General features: G+C 39.0%; 1 protein-coding gene across 1 annotated transcript; it reads right to left on the bottom strand.

Annotated features, from left to right (window-relative positions):
• Positions 1-16,182: 16,182 nt before the first annotated feature.
• Positions 16,183-18,065, bottom strand: LOC128368645 (tripartite motif-containing protein 16-like). Its single transcript, XM_053329501.1, has one exon. It carries the CDS (start codon positions 18,063-18,065, stop codon positions 16,392-16,394), a length of 1,674 nt encoding a protein of 557 aa, XP_053185476.1. The 3' UTR covers positions 16,183-16,391.
• Positions 18,066-22,910: the final 4,845 nt, after the last annotated feature.

The following is a 22,910-nucleotide window of genomic DNA, read 5'->3' as shown; positions in this document are numbered from 1 at the left end:
TGAACAGTTTCATTTCTTCAGACTTGAGAACGAAGGAAAAATCCGTCTTGGATCAAAGAGGCACAGAAGTAAAGTCGTAAAGGTTGGAAACTGTAGTTCAGCTCTGATTGGACTCCAGGAAGTCACCAGACCCGGTCGAGAAGTAAGTCCGACACGTAGCCCCAGTATGAGCTTCCGTCGGTTCCCCTAAAAGGTAATTAACCAAGACGATCAAACAACTTCCTGTTCTGCTCTGACTGTAATCAGCAACCAGTCCTCCAAGTGAAACTCCAGATCTGTGGTTTGATCATGTGACTCCAGAGCGACGAATCACATCGATCAGTAATCATCAGCTGTTCATCAATAGTGATGTTTTATGGTGCGCTGTGGTTCAGGTCTGGTTAGGTTTAGGGAAGGTTTGGGTTAAAATGATGCTAACGTTAGAGAAAAGTCACTACTTCTTTAAAGGCCACGTCCGTCGTCATGGCTACAGTAATAGCCATTTATCCATCCATCCATCCATTTATCCATCCATCCCTCCATCCATCCATCCATCCATCCATCCATTTATCCATCCATTTATCCATCCATCCATCCATCCATCCATGTATCCATCCATCCATCCATTTATCCATCCATTTATCCATCCATCCATCCATCCATCCATGTATCCATCCATCCATGTATCCATCCATCCATCCATTTATCCATGCATGCATGCATCCATCCATCCATCCCATCCATCCATCCATCCATCCATTTATCCATCCATCCATCCATTTATCCATCCATCCATTTATCCATCCATCCGCCCCATCCATCCATCCATCCATCCATCCATTTATCCATCCATCCCATACATCCCTCCATCCATCCATCCATCCATCCATCCATTTATCCATCCATCCATCCATCCATCCATCCATCCACTTGTCCATCCATCCATCCATTTATCCATCCATCCATTTATCCATCCATCCATCCATTTATCCATCTGCCCCATCCCTCCATCCATTTATCCATCCCACCACCCATCCACTTATCCATCCATCCATCCATCCATCCATCCCATTACAGAGACCTGACTGCTGGTTGAAGACTCACTGGAGAAATGGTGAACTCTACTCATTAGTAGTATTAGTTTAGCTCATTTGTTATAAAGTTGTGTTTAATAGTAGTTTAAAGGTTTTATTGGTTGGATGTCTGAACGCTAACCTGTTAACCTTTAATACTGTTCATATTCTGACTCATATTTAGTCTCTTCACCTATTCACATTCATACATTTCCCATCAGTCTGATTAATCTTGTGGAAAAAAGACATTTACAATCACTGTTTCATAGTCCAGGAGAACATTTTATTTGTACATCTGCATATATTAAAATGTGTATCAGCTGCACAGGGAGAGTCCAGCTAAAAGAAATGAGTATGTTGTGTTTTTACAGCTCTCAAATGTAAAGATGCATCTATTTAAAAATATTTTGGTAGATTATCTTTTGATTAGTTTAACATTTGTCCAGCGTGAAGCCCTATCGTATCTGTAAACAGACATGCATGGGGGGGTGAGGGCCCGTTCACCGCTGCTTGCAGCTTTAATTATTATTATAATTAGAGTTTAATAAAAGCAGGTAGGGGGATTTTGTTACTTTTTAATTAAGCTAAACTAGCTGTTTCCCATTTGTTCCTAATGTCTATGCTAAGCTAAGCTAACAGGCCGTTTACAGCAGCTTCATATTTAACACAAATAAATGAAAGAAGAATCAAACTGAAAGCAAATAAGCCACATTCCTCCAAAACGAGCTGAACTGCTGGAAACAGGTGATATGATCTCATGTACTGCTGGGAGAACCTGACATCATGTTTTTCCAACTAAAACTCGCCCACTTTGAACCAGGAAATCACTGCTGACAAAACTTTGTGTCTTAAAGTCATATTTTTCTGTTCATATGTTTTTATAAAATTTTCTTCACTTGTTTTAAGACGATGGTTTTTTTTTCACGGCCTCAGCAGAAACAAGCTGACCCACAGTAGCTGCTGTGTACATGTTTGTGTATTTCTCAGGAATCAGCCCCATCGCTCTTCATCTCCTCCTCCTCCTCCTCCTCCTCCTGCAGTCAGGACTCCATGTATGGTCTGAGGGGAAACTTTCAAACCTCCAGCCACCAAAATCCCTCCAGCAGGGAGTGACTCTGCTTCCCCAGAGTCTCAGAGGGCGAGTCTCTTATTTTTAGAAACGCAGAGTTACTGGCTGTTATGAAAAAGGGCGTGTGTGTGTTTGTATGTGTGTTTGTATGTGTGTGTTTCTCTCTCTCTCCCTCTGTCTCTCTCTCTCTCTCTCTCTCTCTCTCTCTCTCTGTCTCTCTCTCTCTCTCTGTCTCTCTCTCTCTCTCTCTCTCTCTCTCTCTCTCTCTCTCTCTCTCTCTCTCTGTCTCTCTCTCTCTCCCTGAGGAAACCCTGACGTTGATCGATGGATGGTCGAGTCTCTTCATGTCCGTCGGAGCTTCGGCTGTTTCAGCCGCTGAAACAGGAAAACTTCAGTGATTCAAAACATGTTGAACTTCCTCTTTATTCAAACAGTCAGAGGTGGGAGGAAACACTCAACTGAGTTTAACTTTATTTTTGGTCCTTTTTTCATTCTGGCAGACTTTCTAGTTTCCCTCCTTCATTCATCTAACAGAAGGTTCTGTAGATTCAGATTTTAACTAAACATGCAGTGCTGTAAAGTAACTAAGTACATTTGTCCAAGTACTAGTACTTTACTGTAGTAGAGTTAGAGGTACTAGTACTTTACTTTAGTACAGTTAGAGGTACTAGTACTTTACTGTAGTACAGTTAGAGGTACTAGTACTAGCAGTGTGTAGTCGGCTCACATTTCAGATGTCTATGAGTTGTTAACAGCTCCACCAAATACTGATTCTTCCCTCTAAACTTCTCACATGCTTTCATTTCAATAAATGTTCAAATGATCCAATATTTCAGCAACAATCAAAGATTAGAGAAAAAGTCCAAAAACTGAAAAAACATTTGTGAATCAGAACTTTGTTTTTTCTTCTTTCCCATTAATCATCTCAGCAGCCCTCACATTTATCTGCTGACCCTTTGGAGGGGCCCCACCCCTAGGTTGGGAACCACTGGACTAAACTAGCTAACTGTATATAAAGTAGTATAAACTAGCTAACTGTATATAAAGTAGTGTAAACTAGCTAACTGTATATAAAGTAGTGATAATCTAATGATGTCATATATAATAATATATCACTACTTTTACTGTAATACTGCATACTACATCACTCATAATACTGCAGTACTTTTACTGTAATACTGCATACTACATCACCATAATACTGCAGTACTTTTACTGTAATACTGCATACTACATCACCATAATACTGCAGTACTTTTACTGTAATACTGTATACTACATCACTCATAATACTGCAGTACTTTTACTGTAATACTGCATACTACATCACCATAATACTGCAGTACTTTTACTGTAATACTGCATACTACATCACCATAATACTGCAGTACTTTTACTGTAATACTGCATACTACATCACTCATAATACTGCAGTACTTTTACTGTAATACTGCATACTACATCACTATAATACTGCAGTACTTTTACTGTAATACTGCATACTACATCGCTCATAATACTGCAGTACTTTTACTGTAATACTACATACTACATCACTATAATACTGCAGTACTTTTACTGTAATACTGCATACTACATCACTCATAATACTGCAGTACTTTTACTGTAATACTGCATACTACATCACTATAATACTGCAGTACTTTTACTGTAATACTGCATACTACATCACTATAATACTGCAGTACTTTTACTGTAATACTGCATACTACATCACTATAATACTGCAGTACTTTTACTGTAATACTGCATACTACATCACTATAATACTGCAGTACTTTTACTGTAATACTACATACTACATCACTATAATACTGCAGTACTACTGGAGTATTTTTAGATTGTTGTATTACTACTAAGTAGTACTATTAAGTATCAGATTTCTTCCACTGCTGACAACATGAGATGTGGTCATTAAGATTTGAAAACACGATTTTTCCTTCTCTTTTCTTTTCTTCATTGTTCTTTTGTTTTTCTGTCATCTACTAATTTGTAAGCAGGGAAATTCCCACAGTTAGAGATACGAGGTTTTCTTGTTATGGTGGCAACATGCAGCACACAGGAGGTTTTCCTCTGACAGAAGCAATCAATCTAAATCTAACAATTAGGAATTTCCCTTAAAACCTTTCACTTTACCTCTAATGATGTTTGCAGCTTTTTTTTTCTGAAGGGAAGTTTTGAATGAAATGTTGTTTTTCAACTTTAATACAAACTCTGATCACAAGACGAACACATTTTCCACTCGAGCATCAAAATGAAAACTATGTCTGACTTCAACTTCTGCAAAATCAAACAGAAAAGAAACTGGATGTTTCACACGGAGATAAAACTGACAGTGAAGAATCAGAAGTGAATGTGACATTTTAGGTTTTTTTCAGTTGCAGGTTCATCACTTACATCTTTCATTTCCTCAAATTAAACAACCAGGACTTCAACCTGCACGCTGTTCAGTGCTCTTAAAGCTGACTAACATTCATCTATTATTATATTGATCTTAAGTTGACGATAAATGTCACTGTAGAAACTTTATTAATGTGATTCTGTTCTGTACAAATATTGGATAACAAACATCTGACCAGTTACCCACCCACTTTTTTTTTTTTTTGCATTAACAAACTAAAACCCAACAGAAACATCATATTTCCATCGTGTTTCCCTTCGTTCGAGCTTCGGCTGACGCTTTTTTAGTATCGCCATCTTCTTCTGCAGCAGTTTTAATGTCACCTGCTGTTTATCTGCTCATATCCTCAAATGGAGCTTTTCCATTATACAGTTCTAGCTCGACTCGACTCGTTTTTCTTGCGTTTCCATCAGGGATAGTACCTGCTGCTTGTTTAAGAATCTGGTTCCAAGCGAGCCGAGCCGATACTAAATGTGACGTCATCAGACTGCCGGCCTCTGATTGGTCAGAGAGTCACTGGAAGAGTCATGAGCCGTCCCACACAAGAATCAAAGCCGGCATTTTTAAATACCAACAACATCGTTACAGAGATTGGTTTCTCTTCTCTTGCTTTGTGTGTGACAGAAAGACACATACAGCAGCAAGTACACCATCACCTCCATGTCCTCCATTGGTTATGTGTTTGTGTTGCTATGACGACCCCACTCACGTTGAGGAGGAACTATTGTAATGGAAAAGGGTCCTGGTACCAAACCGAGCGCCAATAATGAATGTTTAGTCTTTGCGTCATGGTGCGTTTGAGGACTGTCAGACCTGAGAGCGTTCAGTAATCCCTCCATGCTGCTGGGTTGCTGCTCCTTCAGCACTCGGAGTCATCCTTTCATCTGCAAATAAACCCCCCCGAAAAAAACAGGTTTTATACATCCATCCAAGTCGAGTCGAGCCGAGTAGAGCTAGAACTGTATAGTGGACAGGCGCCAAAAGGGAAACAAATATTCATTACATTTTCTTTCGCAGGTTTTCTATAAATTTGTTTAAGAATTGAAGCTACATTTGGACATGATGCTGATCTCAGGACGTAATAAATTCAGCTCCTATGTCCCTGATTTCCAACCACACATTTAATTTAATGCAAACTTCGCCTCATTAGGCCTTAAGCTAGCTTTTAGTTATTGCCTTTCCCCGTAGCGATAGGGCTGAGTATCTACTCAACCAAAATAAATCGATACCAAGTAGTGTCAAAACATCTCCCGTTAATCGATACCAGCCAATCAAAGCAGGCGTTCTTCTATTTAACGTGACGTGATTGGTCCACTACCACAGCAGCTACGACCCGTCTGTCGTGGTGAATTTGAGTTAGCGTGTTTAGCAGTTCAGCAGCCAAGATGCCTCCTAAACGCTGTGAAGTGAGTCTACACTACACGCTGTTACACACGATAAAAGACAGAGACTAAATGTGTTAATGGGTGTCGAATGCAGCAGTTAAAACAGCGTTAACCTGAAGTACCGAACGTTAGCTGCTTCAACTGACTCAGAAAGCCTCAACTTCTCTCTTCAAATACTGAGTCTGTCATTGTCTACTGAGTCATTCTGTTAGCGCTCAGTGTTTCCAGTAATCTAGCATTAGCATTAGCATTAGCTTAGGTACGAGGTCTGTATAGCAGCCAAAACTTTGTCAGTCCTGTTTTTCTACAGATATAATTTTCCTCCAGTGGTGGAACAAGGGCTCGGATCCTAGTAGCAGTACCACAATACTCCATTACAAGTAAAACTACTGCATTGAAGTACTTAACCCTGTGACATCAGAGATCCTGCTGGAGACATTTTTAGAAGTTGAGTTTTATTTTTTCATCTTGTACACGGACAGAATGAGCGGCCAATATAAACTGTTGTTGTCGTTGGTAGAGTTCATGGTGAGCCAAGATGGACAGAGATCAAGTGATGTTTTACTCATGAACTCTACCGCAGACAACAACAGCTCGTACTGGCTGCTCCCCGTTATCACTTCCGGTTCAACCCCGGAGTTGGTACATTCCCTTTCCGGTTGATGGTTGATATCTGTGAATTTGTTTCGGGACTTGTAAAAGTGTTTCACAGGTTGTAATCTTGGTTTGCACCTCCCGGCCCCCCTACAGATCACTAAATGTCAAACATTTCATTCTCTACTGTATTTATTAATTGTGATTTAAAAAAAAACTCAACAAAGAAAATCACAGGAGAGTTTATAAACCTGAATTTTTTGATTTACTGCAGGATCTGACTCACTTAAACAAAGATAGATCCTTTCATTGACCTCTGACCCTTCAGGCGTCATCAGGCATCAACCTGCGCTTCACTGACGTCCACTAACGAGAACAAGCTTTTAACTGCATATCTGCATCGTCCTGCTTAAACGGGAACAATGAAATAATAAATATATATTAACCTGAAAATATCAAATCTCACATAACAAATAGTAGGGAGACAAATATAAAGTATGATCTGATGATGACACTCAGACGGTCAACTGAATTAAAAAAAAAAAGATTTGTTGAAGAAAATTCAAAAAACAAGTTCAACCCATCAGAAATACGCAGGTAAGTAATTAAATAATAATAATAATAATAATGAATACTTTATTTGTGGATAGGGACACATTGATGAGCATCGATATTAAAACATCTCTGTAAACATGCAGGATTATAGCAAAGCTGCTCATTTGCATCCGTAGTCCCTAGTGAATAAATAAAAAGAAAGAGACAGCAAATAGATAAAATACAAATAGAAGAGCCAACACACACAACACAATACACACTCTATTAAGAAATGTGCAGATTTCTCTTTAAAATAAGTTGATTTTTTGCAACATTGATCCTAAAAATGTTCATTAATAATAAGAAATCCTCCTGACTGCTGATAGATAGATAGATAATTTAGGGTCCAAGCAGCTTCATCACACATAACAAACACATACAACATAAAGAGGAATGTAAAAAGTAAGATCTGGATGAAAACAAGTTAAATAAGAATAAAGATACTAAGAACAGTATACTAAATAAATAAAAACCAAGGTCCACATTAGTGTGCTGAGGCTGTGAGATAATAGGGTTAACTTTCATCAGAGTGTGAGTCAGCATCAGATACTTTTATTTTTATTTCAGATTTCAGTCAAACTCAGCAGCTTGATAGTTCAGGGTGAATAAATGTGTCCAACAGGTCTGAACCTGGAAGTCTGCGTCCTGCAGATCAATTACTATCACACACTGAGAGAAGCTGAATCTAGATCCGATCCCAGCTCTAGATCCACTCCGGGTTTTTTATCCTGCACGCTCAGCCTCGTCCCCCCCTCCCCTCCCCTCCCCTCCTCTCCTCTCCTCCTCCCCTCCTCCTCCTCCTCTCCTCCTCCTCACCAACTCCACCCCCCCCCCCCTTCCTCACCACCACCAGCCGCCATTTCAGGGAGCTGCAGAGGCCTTTTCTGTCATGGAAGAACAAAAGCAGCTCTGTCTTTGTCTGCAGCTTCACATTCACATGCAGCATTTACATTACAGTCGCTTTCAGAGCCGAGCCACTGCAACACACACACACACACGCACACACACACATGCACGCACACACACACACACATGCACGCAAAAGAGACAAAACAGAAAACAGCAGCAGCGCTTTTAAATTATTAAAACACTTCAACATGTGGCTGAAAGGTCAGCGCTGATCGTGTGTGTGTGAACATCTGTGTCACATTTACATTCAGCTTTTTTTACTTCTGAAAAATGAAAAATACTTCCAAAACCAGAGCTGATAATGTGTTCATCATCATCATCAATCATTAAAACGCTGTCAACTTTATCCAATAAATGTATTAAAACCTAAATAAAATCCAGCCGAGACTCTTTCTTCGGTTTTTCTGTAACATCGCTTTAAATTTACCTCTGCAGATTTCTAACCTGAGTCCACCTCAGATTTTACACCGGAGGAAAAAACCTTTTTACATCTACGTTATGGAAACGCCTTCAAAAACCCCTACACACACACACACACACACACGCACACACACACACACACACACACACACGCACACACACACGCATAAAGGCCATCCTGTATCAAAGGAGTGTTTTGATGTGAGTGTGTGTGTGTGTGTGTGTGTGTGTGTGTGTGTGTGTGTGTGAAGGGGTGGGGTTGGGTTGGGTTGGGGGGGGGGGGGGGTGTGCATGGTAAACAGCAGGAATACCAAACCTACACAGTTACATTACACAGAATGGCAACACTGTACTTTAACCCACACATGCATTTGTAACAGTGAGCTACAGTCCTGCTGGCGCCATCTAGTGGCCTCAAACATTCACGACAGGCGCCGAGATCAAAGTGTTTCCCCCCCGAACCTGCGGCTCGAGGACACCAAATAATAATAACCCCGCGTATCGATTTTTCCCCTCGTAAATCATTTCATTTGAAGGATTTTCAGAGGCTGGGAGAGCAGAGGTTGATCGTGTATTTACTCAAGTAAGATAAGACGAAACTATTGATCTGTGCGGGGAAATTAGGTCACCTACAGTACAGATACAGCAGGAAGAGGAATAAAAATGTGGAAAACTACACAGAAATCACATTATATCCATGTAGAGATGTAATAATACCATAACAGGGTAAGATTAGGTAATGTTCCTCCCTCAGAATAATGCCTCTTCACTGAGAACATACAAGGTGTTTGACTGTTTGGCTGATACTTGAGGCTCAGCAGACAGCAGATCGGCCCACTCATGCTGTGTGTGTAGCCAAAGATGGACGCCATCTTGGGAACAACGACACGACGGCGAGGCTTCCTGTGAGGCCCGCTGAGGAGGCCTGTGCTGAAATCCTCAGAGGAGCTTTGGAGGGCAGCGAGGGCAGGTGGTCGACGGATCGAGGTGGGCTGCCGGTGCCTTGAAGGCTTCTAATACTCCTCACTTTAGTGCCCAAAACATTTACAGTTAGATACTCTACATTTGTCCTCCTTGTGTATTCCTCCCATGCAGGCAGACCAAGAGTCGGCCTCGACCTGCTGCCGCCAACACAGGCAGCAGAAACAGGATTGGAGATAAGCACTGAGTACAGTAGGGCTTTATAGAAGGGGGAGCTGCATGGTTGCTACCCCCAACTGGGCTTTGAGTACAAAGATCTTTCTCACGTGCCAAGTTGTTCACAAATACACCAGATAACTGCATTATTTACTGCATTTACTGTGTGTCTTTGTTGTTTAATTTCCCCATCTATGTTATTTCTCTATGTTGAAATAAGTGTGATGAAGTCACACTTATACTTTGTGAAAGGTTGCTATAGAAATATTGTTTACTTGCTTGAATTTGATTTCAGTGTCATTATACAGATAATACATTTTATTTGCCGTTGTTGGCATACAGCGAAATTATGTTTGGTAACTCCCATAGACCAACAGCAATAGAAACAAGGTAAAAAAGAAGAAAATAAAAAAGTATTGCACAAGTTGGATCGTTTAAAACAATAGAAAAGCATCTGAGTATGGAGCTAACATAAAAGCACTTGCACTAAACTGTAACAGTGCAGTGTAACGATGAATGAGGTACTTGTTGTACTGTATGTAATAAAGTGTTGGAGTGCATTAGCAGCAGTTGGGGGTTGGGGGGTCCTCAGTCCTCAGCAGCTATGTGGGGGTGGGAGGTAATGGAGGCTCCAGCTCTGGGGAAGAAGCTATTCTTCGTCTGTTTGTTCAGGCTTTGATGGGTTTACATCTCTTCCCTGAAGGCGAGTTGACAAACCGGACAGACTGTGACCTGGGTGGGTTCGGTTCTTACTGATGATCTCATGTTTCATACACCGTGTCCAGGTTTTGGGAATGCAGTTCCAACAATCCTCTGTGCCGTTTTTACCTCCTGGTCCGAGTCCTTCCAGTTCTTTATGGAGGAGACTCTCTACGGGGCTTCTGTAAAAGTTTACTAGGAGCTGAGAGGGAAGTTAGGAGAAAAGCCTCTGTTGAGCCCTGACCAGGTGGGAGGAGATAAGGAACGATGAGAGACCTTTTGTTACATGGATTCCCAGGAATTTGATGCCGTTGTCATTCTTTACCTCCTCACCAGTTATGTGGAGAGGGGGATGTGTTGTCTTCCTAAAGCATTCAACGATCTCCTCGGTTTTTGTGGTGCTATTGTCCGAACACTACTTGACCAGATGTTGGGAAACTTCACTATAGTGTTAGAGGAGTGGACGGGGGCTGAAGAGAGGGAAGAGGGCTTCAGTGCACCTGTGTTCAGGATGGAGGACGAGGATTTGTGGTTGCCCATTCTGACATTTTGTGGTCTGTTAGTGAGGAAGTGAACTGGCTAATACTAGGCTGAGTTAATTTATCAGTTTATGGGGGATTATAGTAATGAAAGTGGAGATAAAGTCAACGAATAGTATCCAGACACACGTGGGACAGAGCTGTATGAAGTGCATCCTGCGTAGATCTGTTTCCTCGATGGCGTCATCACTTCTAGCTGCTGTCCTTTTGGACGCAGGTACGACAGTGGTGGTTTCAGACAGGTGGGGGCTACAGCAGGTTAAAGATACTTCAGCGTGCAGTTTGTCTGGTCCTACTGCTTTGGTGTTTCCTGCTGGGAAATGTTAAGGTACCATACCAGGGGCTTAAAATGAAGATTATTGAAAGTGAGAACAAATAAAATTCTTCTGCCGCTGCCGTGCTGCATTCAATGACTCGTACAAACTCCCGCTTTGAAAATCACAAACACAACTCAAAAACAGGTTGGCCTGAGCTAAGTCACAAAATGATCAAATTATTGTACATTATGGGCCTTTTTGCATTATTGAGAGGAGAGAGAGATTAAGATGGAAAGGAAATAAGTTCTGATACACAAATGTGTTTTCAGTTTTTGGACTTTTTCTCTAATCTTTGATTGTTGCTGAAATATTGGATCATTTGAACATTTATTGAAATGAAAGCATGTGAGAAGTTTAGAGGGAAGAATCAGTATTTGGTGGAGCTGTTAACAACTCATAGACATCTGAAATGTGAGCCGACTACACACTGCTGACTGGTTTCATCTTTAACAATGTGTAGTTTCCTGTCATTCTTTGTAGTATAAAATCATCTTATATGTCATTTGTTGAACCCTGCAGAAACCCTGTGTAGTGACACCAGCGTGTGGACGGTTGAGTCGAGTCAAACGGCCTCTGAGCAACTTTTTTATGACCTCACAGGCGGACCAGACACTCAATGGGCTCAATGGACATTTAGAAGACAACAATATTTAAATGTTCTGGATTTTTACATGAAGGAGAATGAGAGTGAAAAAAACACATCATCGTTATTATTCGAAACAGAGTATTCGATCTACAGTAAAGTGAGGATGATTAAAAAATAATGCCGCTAATACTTTTTATTGATTAACTAACTTGATACAAAGTTGAGTAAACAGCAGAAAACTGAATTAAATCAGTATTAGCAGCTTTGTCTTTAAATCAGCAGCAACACCTGCTAAAAGTGTTTCAGGTACTCGAGAGGTCGGTTGTTCCTCCATCTTGGTGAGGTCGCCACAGTTCTTCTTCTTCTTCTTCTTCTTCTTCTTCTTCTTCTTCTTCTTCTTCTTCTTCTTCTCCTTCTTCTTCTTCTTCTCCTTCTTCGTCTTCTTCTCCTTCTGCTTCTTCTTCTTCTTCTTCTTCTTCTTCTTCTTCTTCTTCTTCTTCCTTGTATTTGGGCGTCTCAGCTGCTTCTTTATCTCCATGTTCACCCCAGAATGACTCCATGAGATTGAGATCAGGACTCTGTGGGGGCCAAACCATCTGCTGCACAACTCTTTGTTCTTCTTGTTGATGAAGACACTTCTTTATGACTCTGGATGCGTGTTTGGGCTCGTTGTCTTCTTTTCACAGAGTACATTTGGGACCATCAGACGTGTTACATTGTGGGTAAGAAACTAAACATGTAAAGTGCCTAAAACCTTTGTACAGCAGTGTTCATCTTAAAACATGAGCCATTTTATGAAGGCCGCTGGTTTAATATGTAAAAATTAATTGTATTTTATAGATTAAGTCAATAGTTTGTCTGTAAATTTGTAATTTGTAGGGAAACATTCCCCTCTGAAATGTGGCTGAGGAAAATGAAACTAACATCAGAGTAAGAAGAGGCCTTGGTGGTAATTCCTGTTTCATTGGACGAACTGGTTCTGGGTGCAGCTTACATCCAATGCCATATCATAACAGCACACACAGTATACTTTATATACTGTATATAACATAAAAACTACACTTTTTAGGTAAATTAATTTCCCAATTTAATCCACAAGGCCCAGTTGTGTTCAGTGTATAAATCCAGTTGTTTTCCAAGTGTAACAGTTGGTTTGTATCGTCCCCTCCCCTCTAAATCTTTTCCAGAATATCAGAGTAGAAGCTGATCCATCATTTGGATTCAGTTAATAACGTGCCATCATTTGATCCAGATCCTGAGTCTAAATATCAGTCTGCATGTTCTGCAGTCCTGTGTTTAAGATCCAACATACACCAGACCTCTGAGGTGTGTTTAAGCAGATGTACATCTCACCGCTGGGAAGTCAGAGGAGCTCTGAGTATTCAGAGGTGAAGACAGATTCAGTGTCATGTGAGCTGGCTGCCTGTGCAAAGTGTTCACACTACTGGGAATCATGGGAGCAGCAATAAGATCAGTCACTGAAGCTGAAAGGCAGACAAGACTGGATTATCCCAGACTGGTTCCCCTGGGAGAGAGCGGCTCAGAGACCTAATGACCCCAGTGCAACCGGAGGAGGATCGCACCAACCAGCATGGTGAGCACAACACCTGCTCATCATCATTATTACTATCATCATTATTATTATATAATCTTACAACCTTATATGGCATAAAAATATAGCGTGATGCTAGATGTGCAAATAACCATTATTTTAATTATTATATATTTTTCTTTATTTGTCTTCAAATGTTGTGTTTTGTTTGATCAATGGTCCCAAATTTAAGGATAATTTAAGGACAAAGAAATGCATGAAAAGAACACATTTCAGATTAAAGATTAAAGATTAAAGATTAAATCAGCTAATTTGGGGCATTTTTGTTGACAAGAATAACTTCCAGAAGAGCCGGACACGATGCAACTTTCTCCAGAATTGAATAATCTTGAGTTTATGGAGTAATTCATACATAATTTAGTTCTGTCCTCTGAGCTGTGTGTAGTGAGATTGTGTTGTGGAACTACAATGACAATAAAGCTCCTTATGTCCTCATGTAAGGTATTTATGATTTTATTTATTAACCTTTACAGGATGTTCTGACACAATCTAAGAATCGCCTCATAAAAAGTGTTTAGATGTGTTTAGAAAGCATCAATAGTCGATGTGATTAAAGCTTGATTCATGTTTCAGAGAGCAGAGAGAGTGTATATTTTAGCTTTTACACCACTAAACAGCTCCTATCACACAATATCATGTCCTATTTTACCTCAGACATGAAAATATAACATAGTAATAATGATGGAAATGTTATTTTATTGGTAGTTTTGAGTCTCTAGATGGCAGCTGTTAGGTTGATTTTAATCATTTTTATGTCTCTTTTTTGTATTTTTTTAGGTTTCTTTAGTCATTTTTGTCTCTTTTAGTCATGTTTGCATCTCTTTTTGGTGGTTAAATATTATTTTATATGTAAAGGTAAAATGAGCAGAACTTTGTGGAAGTGTGGGGTTTATTGTAGAACCATTAGAGCCATCAGTCTTCATCCTCATAACTACTATCTTATTAAAACTATTATCATTTCACTAAAACACAAGGACATAGATATGGAGATAATCTGACCCAGAACAGCCTCAATGGACAAACATTGGTAATATAATACATATTTTCATTTTTGTGCATTTTGGGGCAATTTAGGTAAAACACATTTTGTTTTTAAAGCTGTCAGAAGTCAAAACGGGTCAGATCTATGACATATAATCTTCAGTTTACTAAAGTCATTGTCTCACAGGTGAAGTTAGTGAAGTTTCTGTGTATGTGTCCTCTCCTCATGACGTCTTCTCTGCAGCTATTGGTCTTTTCCACCTTAAATCACAGCTGATGATAGAAGTGTGAATCTGTGCGTCTGGGTGAGAATTGGTGTGAGTTCAGTTCAGGTTGAGGCTTGATGCCGAAGACCTCGATGGCCTCCTGTCATCCCTCAGCGACACAGACAGGAAGCAATGTGAATAATGATTAATCGGCTTAAATGTAATCAGTAATGTGCTATAAGGCAAATAATACATCTAGAGAAGACCCACAAAAAGTAGCTGTGTGTTGTTAATGATGCTTTTCCCTCTGTGTTTACTGCTGCTCAGCCTTCTTCAGGTGTAAAAACTATCATCATTCTGTCCTGTAGTCATCTTATATCAATTTAGCTGCAGCGCTTGAAGCAACACTGACGTCTTTTACTTATAAATATCTCCATTTATTACATATGCCTTTAATTCCTAATACATGTCTGAAATTGTTTTCTCCACAGAAAAGTACAATTAATTCGTAAAACTCCTTCAGGCAACATCTTTCTCCTGCAAGTAAAAATCCAGAATCTGTAAATATTGTTGTTTTCTTAAGTTTTCCAGGTGGAGAGCAGATGTCTCCTCCTTCACTGTAAAGTCGTTTTTCAGTGTTTGTGACCTGCAGGCTTCAGGTTTTCACTGCTTTCACTTCTGTCTTCTAGGAATTTTTCCTCATATTTGACTAAATTGCAACAGCAAGAACATTTTTCTAGAGATGTAACGCTGCTGAATCACATTTTCTCTCAACAGAGCGAGAAAATGTTGTTACTTAACATATTTTTGGTATTGAATGTGCGACTGAAATGTACTTTTTCTTTCCCTTTAGATCTCTGTTTAATGCAGAAAACAGTCTGCAATGCCATGAAGCTCATGTTTAATAATATATTATATCATGTATTGTTATATATGGTTATTAAATAATATATCATAGTATAATATATTAGTGTGTGAGCGAGCTATTAAATGAGCCTTTTTCTGTGACAATATTTTCTTCATTATTTCCTGTATTATTGTATTTATTTATTACATGTTAGTTAAATAATGTGATCTTGACATATTCTTCTGTTCAGCTGAGGTACAGAGATGCTGAGTTTGACCACCAGATGGCAGCAAATTACTTCAACAAGCAACAAAACTCTTTTTACATGTTTACATCCTCAATTTCAGCCCTGCATGAAAAATCCTAACACAAAAAAGTCAGTATCAGTATTATGAGCTAGATGTAAAGTATTACAGCAAAAGTATTATTTACTTTCATTGTAATTATACATTTTCTCTAGAAGCTTTGAATGAGATCCTGAGATGAAGTCAGATGAAAATATTTGTTTATTGATGAAAAATCATCTTTATTGATTATGTAAAGACATCCAATGATTTCATGTACAGATTAACTTCCTCATCTACAACAACAATCATTAGGTTTAGCACAGTGTCAGCTATCTACAAAAACATAGTAAAAGATCTCCACATGATAATTACAGCTTGATTGAATATTTCTTTATGACTTTACAAAGTAGTGAGAACCGAACAGACACAAATACATTAATAAAAACATGAAACTAACATTTAGAACAAAGACAAATTTACATTTTTCATCTGAAGAAATATCAGTGAAGGTTAAAAACATGGTGATGAGCAGTGAGAGCCTCCATGGATAAAAACACAGGGGGAAAAATCACATTTAAAGAAACTGAACATATAAACGATACATATATAAACAAAAAAAACAAAGTTGAATATCCCTATTAGCATGTCAGCTGATCTCTGAGCAGCTCAGAAACATGGAGACAAAAACATGAAGAATTACAACATCTGACTCATGAAGTCTGAAATGACTTCTGTCTATTTGAGTTTACACAACTCAGCTTTGGCTCCTTCATAAAGACAAAGTCCAGCATAGAGAGGCTGAGTGAATGTGGTCTGGACTCTGTGGAGGAGAGTCATGGTTTCAGAGACGCTGTAGAAGGACAGAATACCTGCTCTGTGATCCAGGTACACTCCGACTCTGGAGGGACGAGGACCTGAGACGGGAGTCTGCTCAGTATTGTTGAATCTAAATGAATGACGTGCAGGCTCACAATATAAAGCCCAAGATTTCTCATTGTTTCCAAACACATATTCATTCCATTGTCCTGTTCTGCTGATACTCTTGTATGCGACTGCTACATCAACTCCTGTCCCGCTCCACTCCACCTCCCAGTAACAACGTCCAGTTATACTCTCTTTGCTCAGGACCTGACAACATCCTATAAATCTGTCTGGATGACTAGAATAAGACTGTTGTTGTATCACTCGTTCTACTTTTCTGTTCCCCTCAGATAATAACACTTTTGTGTGTGCTGTGTTTGGATCCAGAGTGATTACACATGAATATTTTAACAACTCAGCTCTGGTCTTGGACTCTGGTTGTGGCAGTAAAACATCCACCTCAGCCACTCTCACTGAGATGTTTGTCCATTCTTCCTTCAGGATGTCCTGTAGTTTATCTCTGAGCTCTGACACAGCTGCTGTTACTTCTTCAAAGTAGCTCAGAGGACGGATATTGATGCTGGATGAGTCTGTAGGTTCTCTGAGTTGTGACACTGAGGGGTAGTTGTGTAGAAACTGGTTGTGATCCTCTGTGTGTGAGAGCTGCTTCAGTTCAGCGTCTTTCCTCTTCAGCTCAGTGATCTCCTGCTGCAGCTTCTCCTGAAGCTCTTTGACTCCACTCACTTCAGTTTCCTGCTGGGATCTGATCTGCTGCTTCACATCAGAGCTTCTTTTCTGGAGGAGACAGATCAGCTCATTGAAGATCTTCTCACTGTCCTCCACTGCTTTATCAGCAGAGCGACTGACGGCCTCCACCTCCTGTTGAAGCAGCTTCACATCTTTCTCTCTGTCCTGGATTCTCTGCTGGATGTTTAGTCGACTCACCTCGAGCTCTCTCTGCCTCTCAGTCCTTTCTGCTGCAGCTGGGACTGTGTTGTGGCCTTTATGATCCTCCATAGTGCACAGATAACAGATTATCTGTTGATCAGTACGACAGAACATCTTCATCACCTCATCATGACGAGAGCAGATGTTCTCCTGGAGCTTCTTCAAGGGCTCCACCAGCTTGTGTTTCTTTAATGGAGGTGCATCATAATGATGCTGGAGGTGATTCTCACAGTAAGAGGCCAGACAGACCAGACAGGACTTGAAGGCTTTCCTCTTCCTCCCAGTGCAGACATCACAGGCCACATCTTCAGGTCCAGCATAGCAGTGATCAGCAGGAGCAGCTTGGAGTCCAGTCTTCTTCAGCTGCTCCACTAAAGCTGCTAACATGGTGTTTTTCACCAGGACAGGCCTCGGTTTGAAGGTCTGTCTGCACTGAGGGCAGCTGTAGATCTTCCTCTGATCTTTTCCATCCCAGTGTAATTGAATACAGCTCATACAGTAGCTGTGTCCACAGGAAAGACCCACCGGATCCTTCAGTAGATCCAAACAGATCGAACAACAGAACGTTTCTCTGTCCAGCTGAACTCCTTTCTGCGCCATTTCAGCTCTCAGAGGCAACGACTGTCTTAGTTTCACTTTCTTAGAAGTTGAACAACACCTGTTCCTCTAGTATATGTTGCCTGACAGGTCTTTTACTGCTTTACATGTTGATATGAAGATGGGTGTAACCAACCTGGAAGGGGAGGGAACAAGGAAATATAAGCACACTGTGGATGAAAAAACAAAGTGAGCCTTCTCAATGAAATATGGTCACAGTCTCCTGTAGTGGCTGAATAATGGCCATCACTTCATTATTATATCCTATCAGACAGTTGTATGAAACTTCCTTATGGTTAGTGTTAAAATTCTTGAGTTACGGCCAACAGAGAGGTTATGTTTTGTGAGGTCACAGTGATCTTAACCTTTGACTTCTGTCCACCAGTTTTTAATCAGTTCATCGTTTCGTCCGTGTGGATGTTTGCGCCAAATTTTGAGAAATTCTCTCCAGACGTTCCTGAAACCATAAAATAGAGCAAAATGTAGATGATATATGAGACAAGTGACAAGTATATTAATAATAGCAGGTGATCATTCAGGGAGGCAGATAATAAAAAAATAATGTTCTTTAAGTTTCCAATAAATTTCATTTTAGTGTAAATTTAAAAACAAGTTTTAATCTTTCAAAATGTTTTAGTTGCTAGTTGATTTTTATTTGCTTTGTGCGAGATGAATAAATGTTTAAAGAGTTAAAATAAACAGATCAGTAATAAATGTAAGAGGTGAGTGTCTGTAAGCAGCCAGCAGATGGAGGCAGAGACTGAAACACAAACAGAGTTCACTATAGTTCACTATATTTATACACATCAACGGTCCACTGACTGTATATGAGAATATTTATACGGCATCAAAACATTTAGTTTTACTTATGATATTGAATGATTTCACTTAGTTCATATCCTTTCTGTCACTCTCCTCTTTTTAAATAACATTTTAATTCATATTTGTTACATAGTGTTGTACATGTACACATAGATGTTAAATAAAGTCACATCACATATTGTTTTTTTATCATCAGACAAACTGAATGAATCATCTTTCTGATTAAATTATCAGTGAATGAAGTCTCATGACATCATCACAGCATATAACTGTGTTTGTGTGTGCATGCATGTGTGCATACGTGCGTGTGTGCATGTGTGTGTATGTGTGTGTGTGTGTGTGTGTCCATCTGCCTGCAAGAGATCAATAATTAAACACGACTAATGGGCTGCGAGCTCTGCAGCCAGAGACATCTGTCTGTGTGTGTGTGTGTGTGTGTGTGTGTGTGTGTGTGTGTGTGTGTCATAGAGCTAGACTGAGCATGCTCAGTTCTGCTGTATCATAACGAGGTCAGAGCCTCAGTTTGACCTGCTGACCTCCAGAGACATGACTGCGACACAAAGTTTAAATATTAATGTGTTGAGTCACTAACACTACTACTGTATTTATACTAGTACTACTACAGTATTTATACTAGTACTAGTACTGTACTTATACTAGTACTACTACTGTATTTATACTAGTACTAGTATAAATACAGTACTACTGTACTTATACTAGTACTAGTACTGTATTTATACTAGTACTAGTACTGTATTTATACTAGTACTAGTACTAACACTACTACTGTACTTATACTAGTACTAGTACTGTATTTATACTAGTACTACTACTGTATTTATACTAGTACTACTACTAACACTACTACTGTATTTATACTAGTACTACTACTGTACTTATACTAGTACTACTACTGTATTTATACTAGTACTACTACTGTATTTATACTAGTACTAGTACTAACACTACTACTGTACTTATACTAGTACTAGTACTGTATTTATACTAACACTACTACTGTACTTATACTAGTACTGGTACTAACACTATTACTGTATTTATACTAGTACTAGTACTAACACTACTACTGTACTTATACTAGTACTAGTACTAACACTACTACTGTACTTATACTAGTACTACTACTGTATTTATACTAGTACTAGTATTAACACTACTACTGTACTTATACTAGTACTAGTACTAACACTACTACTGTACTTATACTAGTATTACTACTGTACTTATACTAGTACTAGTATTAACACTACTACTGTACTTATACTAGTACTGGTACTAACACTACTACTAGTACTTATACTAGTACTAGTACTAACACTACTACTGTATTTATACTAGTACTGGTACTAACTGGTACTAACAGTAGCAGTCATTTGTATAGGTCAATATCACAAATTTGCCTCAGCAGTATTTATAGTCTATAGTTTAGTCGATATCCTGTTTTTAGACCTTTGATTCAAATAAGGAAAAAGTCCTTTAAAAAAAACCTTAAATATTGAAAGAACTTAAGTACCACTGTTAATACTGATACTAATAGTACTGATACTAATACTTGAAAGTATAATGTACCTATATTGGTTTCTATCAGTCTGGTCTTGACTGGCACATTTTGACCAGGATTTTATCTTTTATATTTCTGTTTTCATCTATAAAAAGTTTTTATTTAACTTTAAAATCTAAAATCTCACCAGTTTTTCTCAGCATATAAAATGCTGACACTGAACAATTCAGCCTTTATTTTTACACTGGACTTTTTTAAAGTTCTCTGCATGTCATAGCTGCAGAGACTTTAACCTTCAGCTCGACAGAACATTTTAATTTCATGCAAATATCTTATGCTCATTTTGATTCCCAGCGGAAAATATATTAAAATACTTCAACCTTAATGAAGACCAGCTGATAGCAAACACAGTCAAAGGCTTTCACTTCTGTGACTGGACTTCAACAAGCTGCCTAGACATGAATAATGGATTCAACAAACAAGATATAACATGTTTGTGAGCTTTAAAGGCTGTTAGGTTCCAGTCTGTATGCTAAGCTAAGCTAGCATTCTGTTTCCAGCTCTGTCTTAAACCAAAACCCAGGAGACAAAATGAGCATTAAGTGTGTTTCTGTGTAATGATTCCTCCTGTTCATACTGAGCATTAGATCCTTCATCATGTTTACAGGAAGTGATGGAGGACTAAACCCACAGTCCTCCTTCTGTGGAAACATGGATTTAAAAGTTGATCTGAAGCTAATATGAAGCTTCAGCGTCCAAATGAGTCAAATCTTCATCTTCTATGTTTCAACGTTACACTGTTTTTAGTAGCAAAGTCTTTTTGTTACTATACTTCCACCACAGAGAAACAGGAAACACTAAGAGGGAATCTGATGCTAAACAGACAGATGTGTCAGATATCACTGATATGACTAACTCAAACTGATGAAGCTCAATAGAGGCTGATCATCTACTTCAAATGTGAATTTTGTCCTCCATCACTTTACATTGAAAGCACATATGAAGGAGATCTTTAATAGTCAGTATGAACAGGAGGAATGATTAGAGAGGAAACATTTTTCACTGACTGGAAAAATTGTGAATTGTCCTTTAACACAGCGATTACATGAAAGACTATTTTCTTCATCTCAAACTCTGAAAGTTAACTTGTTGCTTAATACAAGCTGAGCTATATTTAGATGAGATAGTCTCATTGGGTTTTTTGTTTGTTAGCTCAGATTCAGACTTTGCACAGAATGACCAGAGTTCATCTGAGCTCTGACAAAACTCTGAGAGTGAGAAACCTTTCTGTTACATGAACAGGAAGTTACATGTTGCTCTTCCTGTTGCCCACTCAGTTTTCCTTTCCTTGCAGTGGTTCTAATTATACATTAACATGCAGTATTTAAACTGTGAGGACAGCAGCAGCTAGATATTGATTGTAATGAAGATAGCTTAAAATAGTTAAATGTATTCCCTCAAACATGTCTTCAAGCCTTTAACATCTCTGTGCTTTATGATGAGGATTTGTCAACATCTCCTGTTGTCCTGCTTCTTCCCATGTGACCTGAACGCAGCGTCAGCCTCGCTGCAGCTCTGGGAAAAGCAGCGTGGACCTCGCTGCTCACATGCATGAGTAGCTGCAGCTCGGCTCCACAACAGCGCTACAGTTCATCAGTAATTGTGCAGAGAAGGGCGCATTATCTTTCCCATCATTCCCATTCACTAACTGGGCCTTTCAGCTGAGAGATAAAGGCTTGTTGTCTCTTGGAGGAGAGTAGATTCACAACACCAACTGAGACTGATGACTCCTGAAAGAAAGTTAAAGATGGAACTTATTTTCAGGATTTGTCTTACTGAGAAATTATGTCCACGAGAGAGTGACGCAAAAACCAGGAGGTCAATTAAAAACAAATGATTTTATTTTTAAGATATATTATATTTGAACTCTTCATTGTCTTCAACACTTTTGACCCTAATGAACTTCTATGGCAGTGTGCTGCTGCCACCAGGCCAAATTAATATTTACTTACAGTTGTTCCACAGTATAACCAGAAATCATTCTTGATATGAGGGAAAAACATTCTCAATATAGGCAAGGCAGTTTTATTTATAAAGCGCATTTCATACACAATGGCAACTCAATGTGCTTTACATACAACAAAAAAATAAAATAAAATAATAAAATAATAAAAAATAATAAAAAATACAATAAAGTAGTAAGTACAGAAAAATAGAAAGAGAGAGAAATAAAATACTAGAATAGAGCAATATAACGAGTAAACGTTCTTGATATAACGAATAAACATTCTTAATATAAGGAGAAAACGTTCTCGATATAAGGGGAAAACGTTCTCGATATAAGGAGAAAACGTTCTCAATATGAGCGGAAAACGTTCTTGATATAAGGAGAAAACGTTCCTTGTCTGGGTGTTATAAAACGTTCTCAATATGAGGAGAAAACGTTCTCGATATAAGGGGAAAACGTTCTCGATATAAGGAGAAAACGTTCTCAATATGAGCGG

Source organism: Scomber japonicus, chromosome 12, assembly GCF_027409825.1.
Source record: "Scomber japonicus isolate fScoJap1 chromosome 12, fScoJap1.pri, whole genome shotgun sequence".
In the NCBI taxonomy this organism is placed as follows: domain Eukaryota; kingdom Metazoa; phylum Chordata; class Actinopteri; order Scombriformes; family Scombridae; genus Scomber; species Scomber japonicus.
This window is presented reverse-complemented; position numbering and strand designations above follow the sequence as displayed.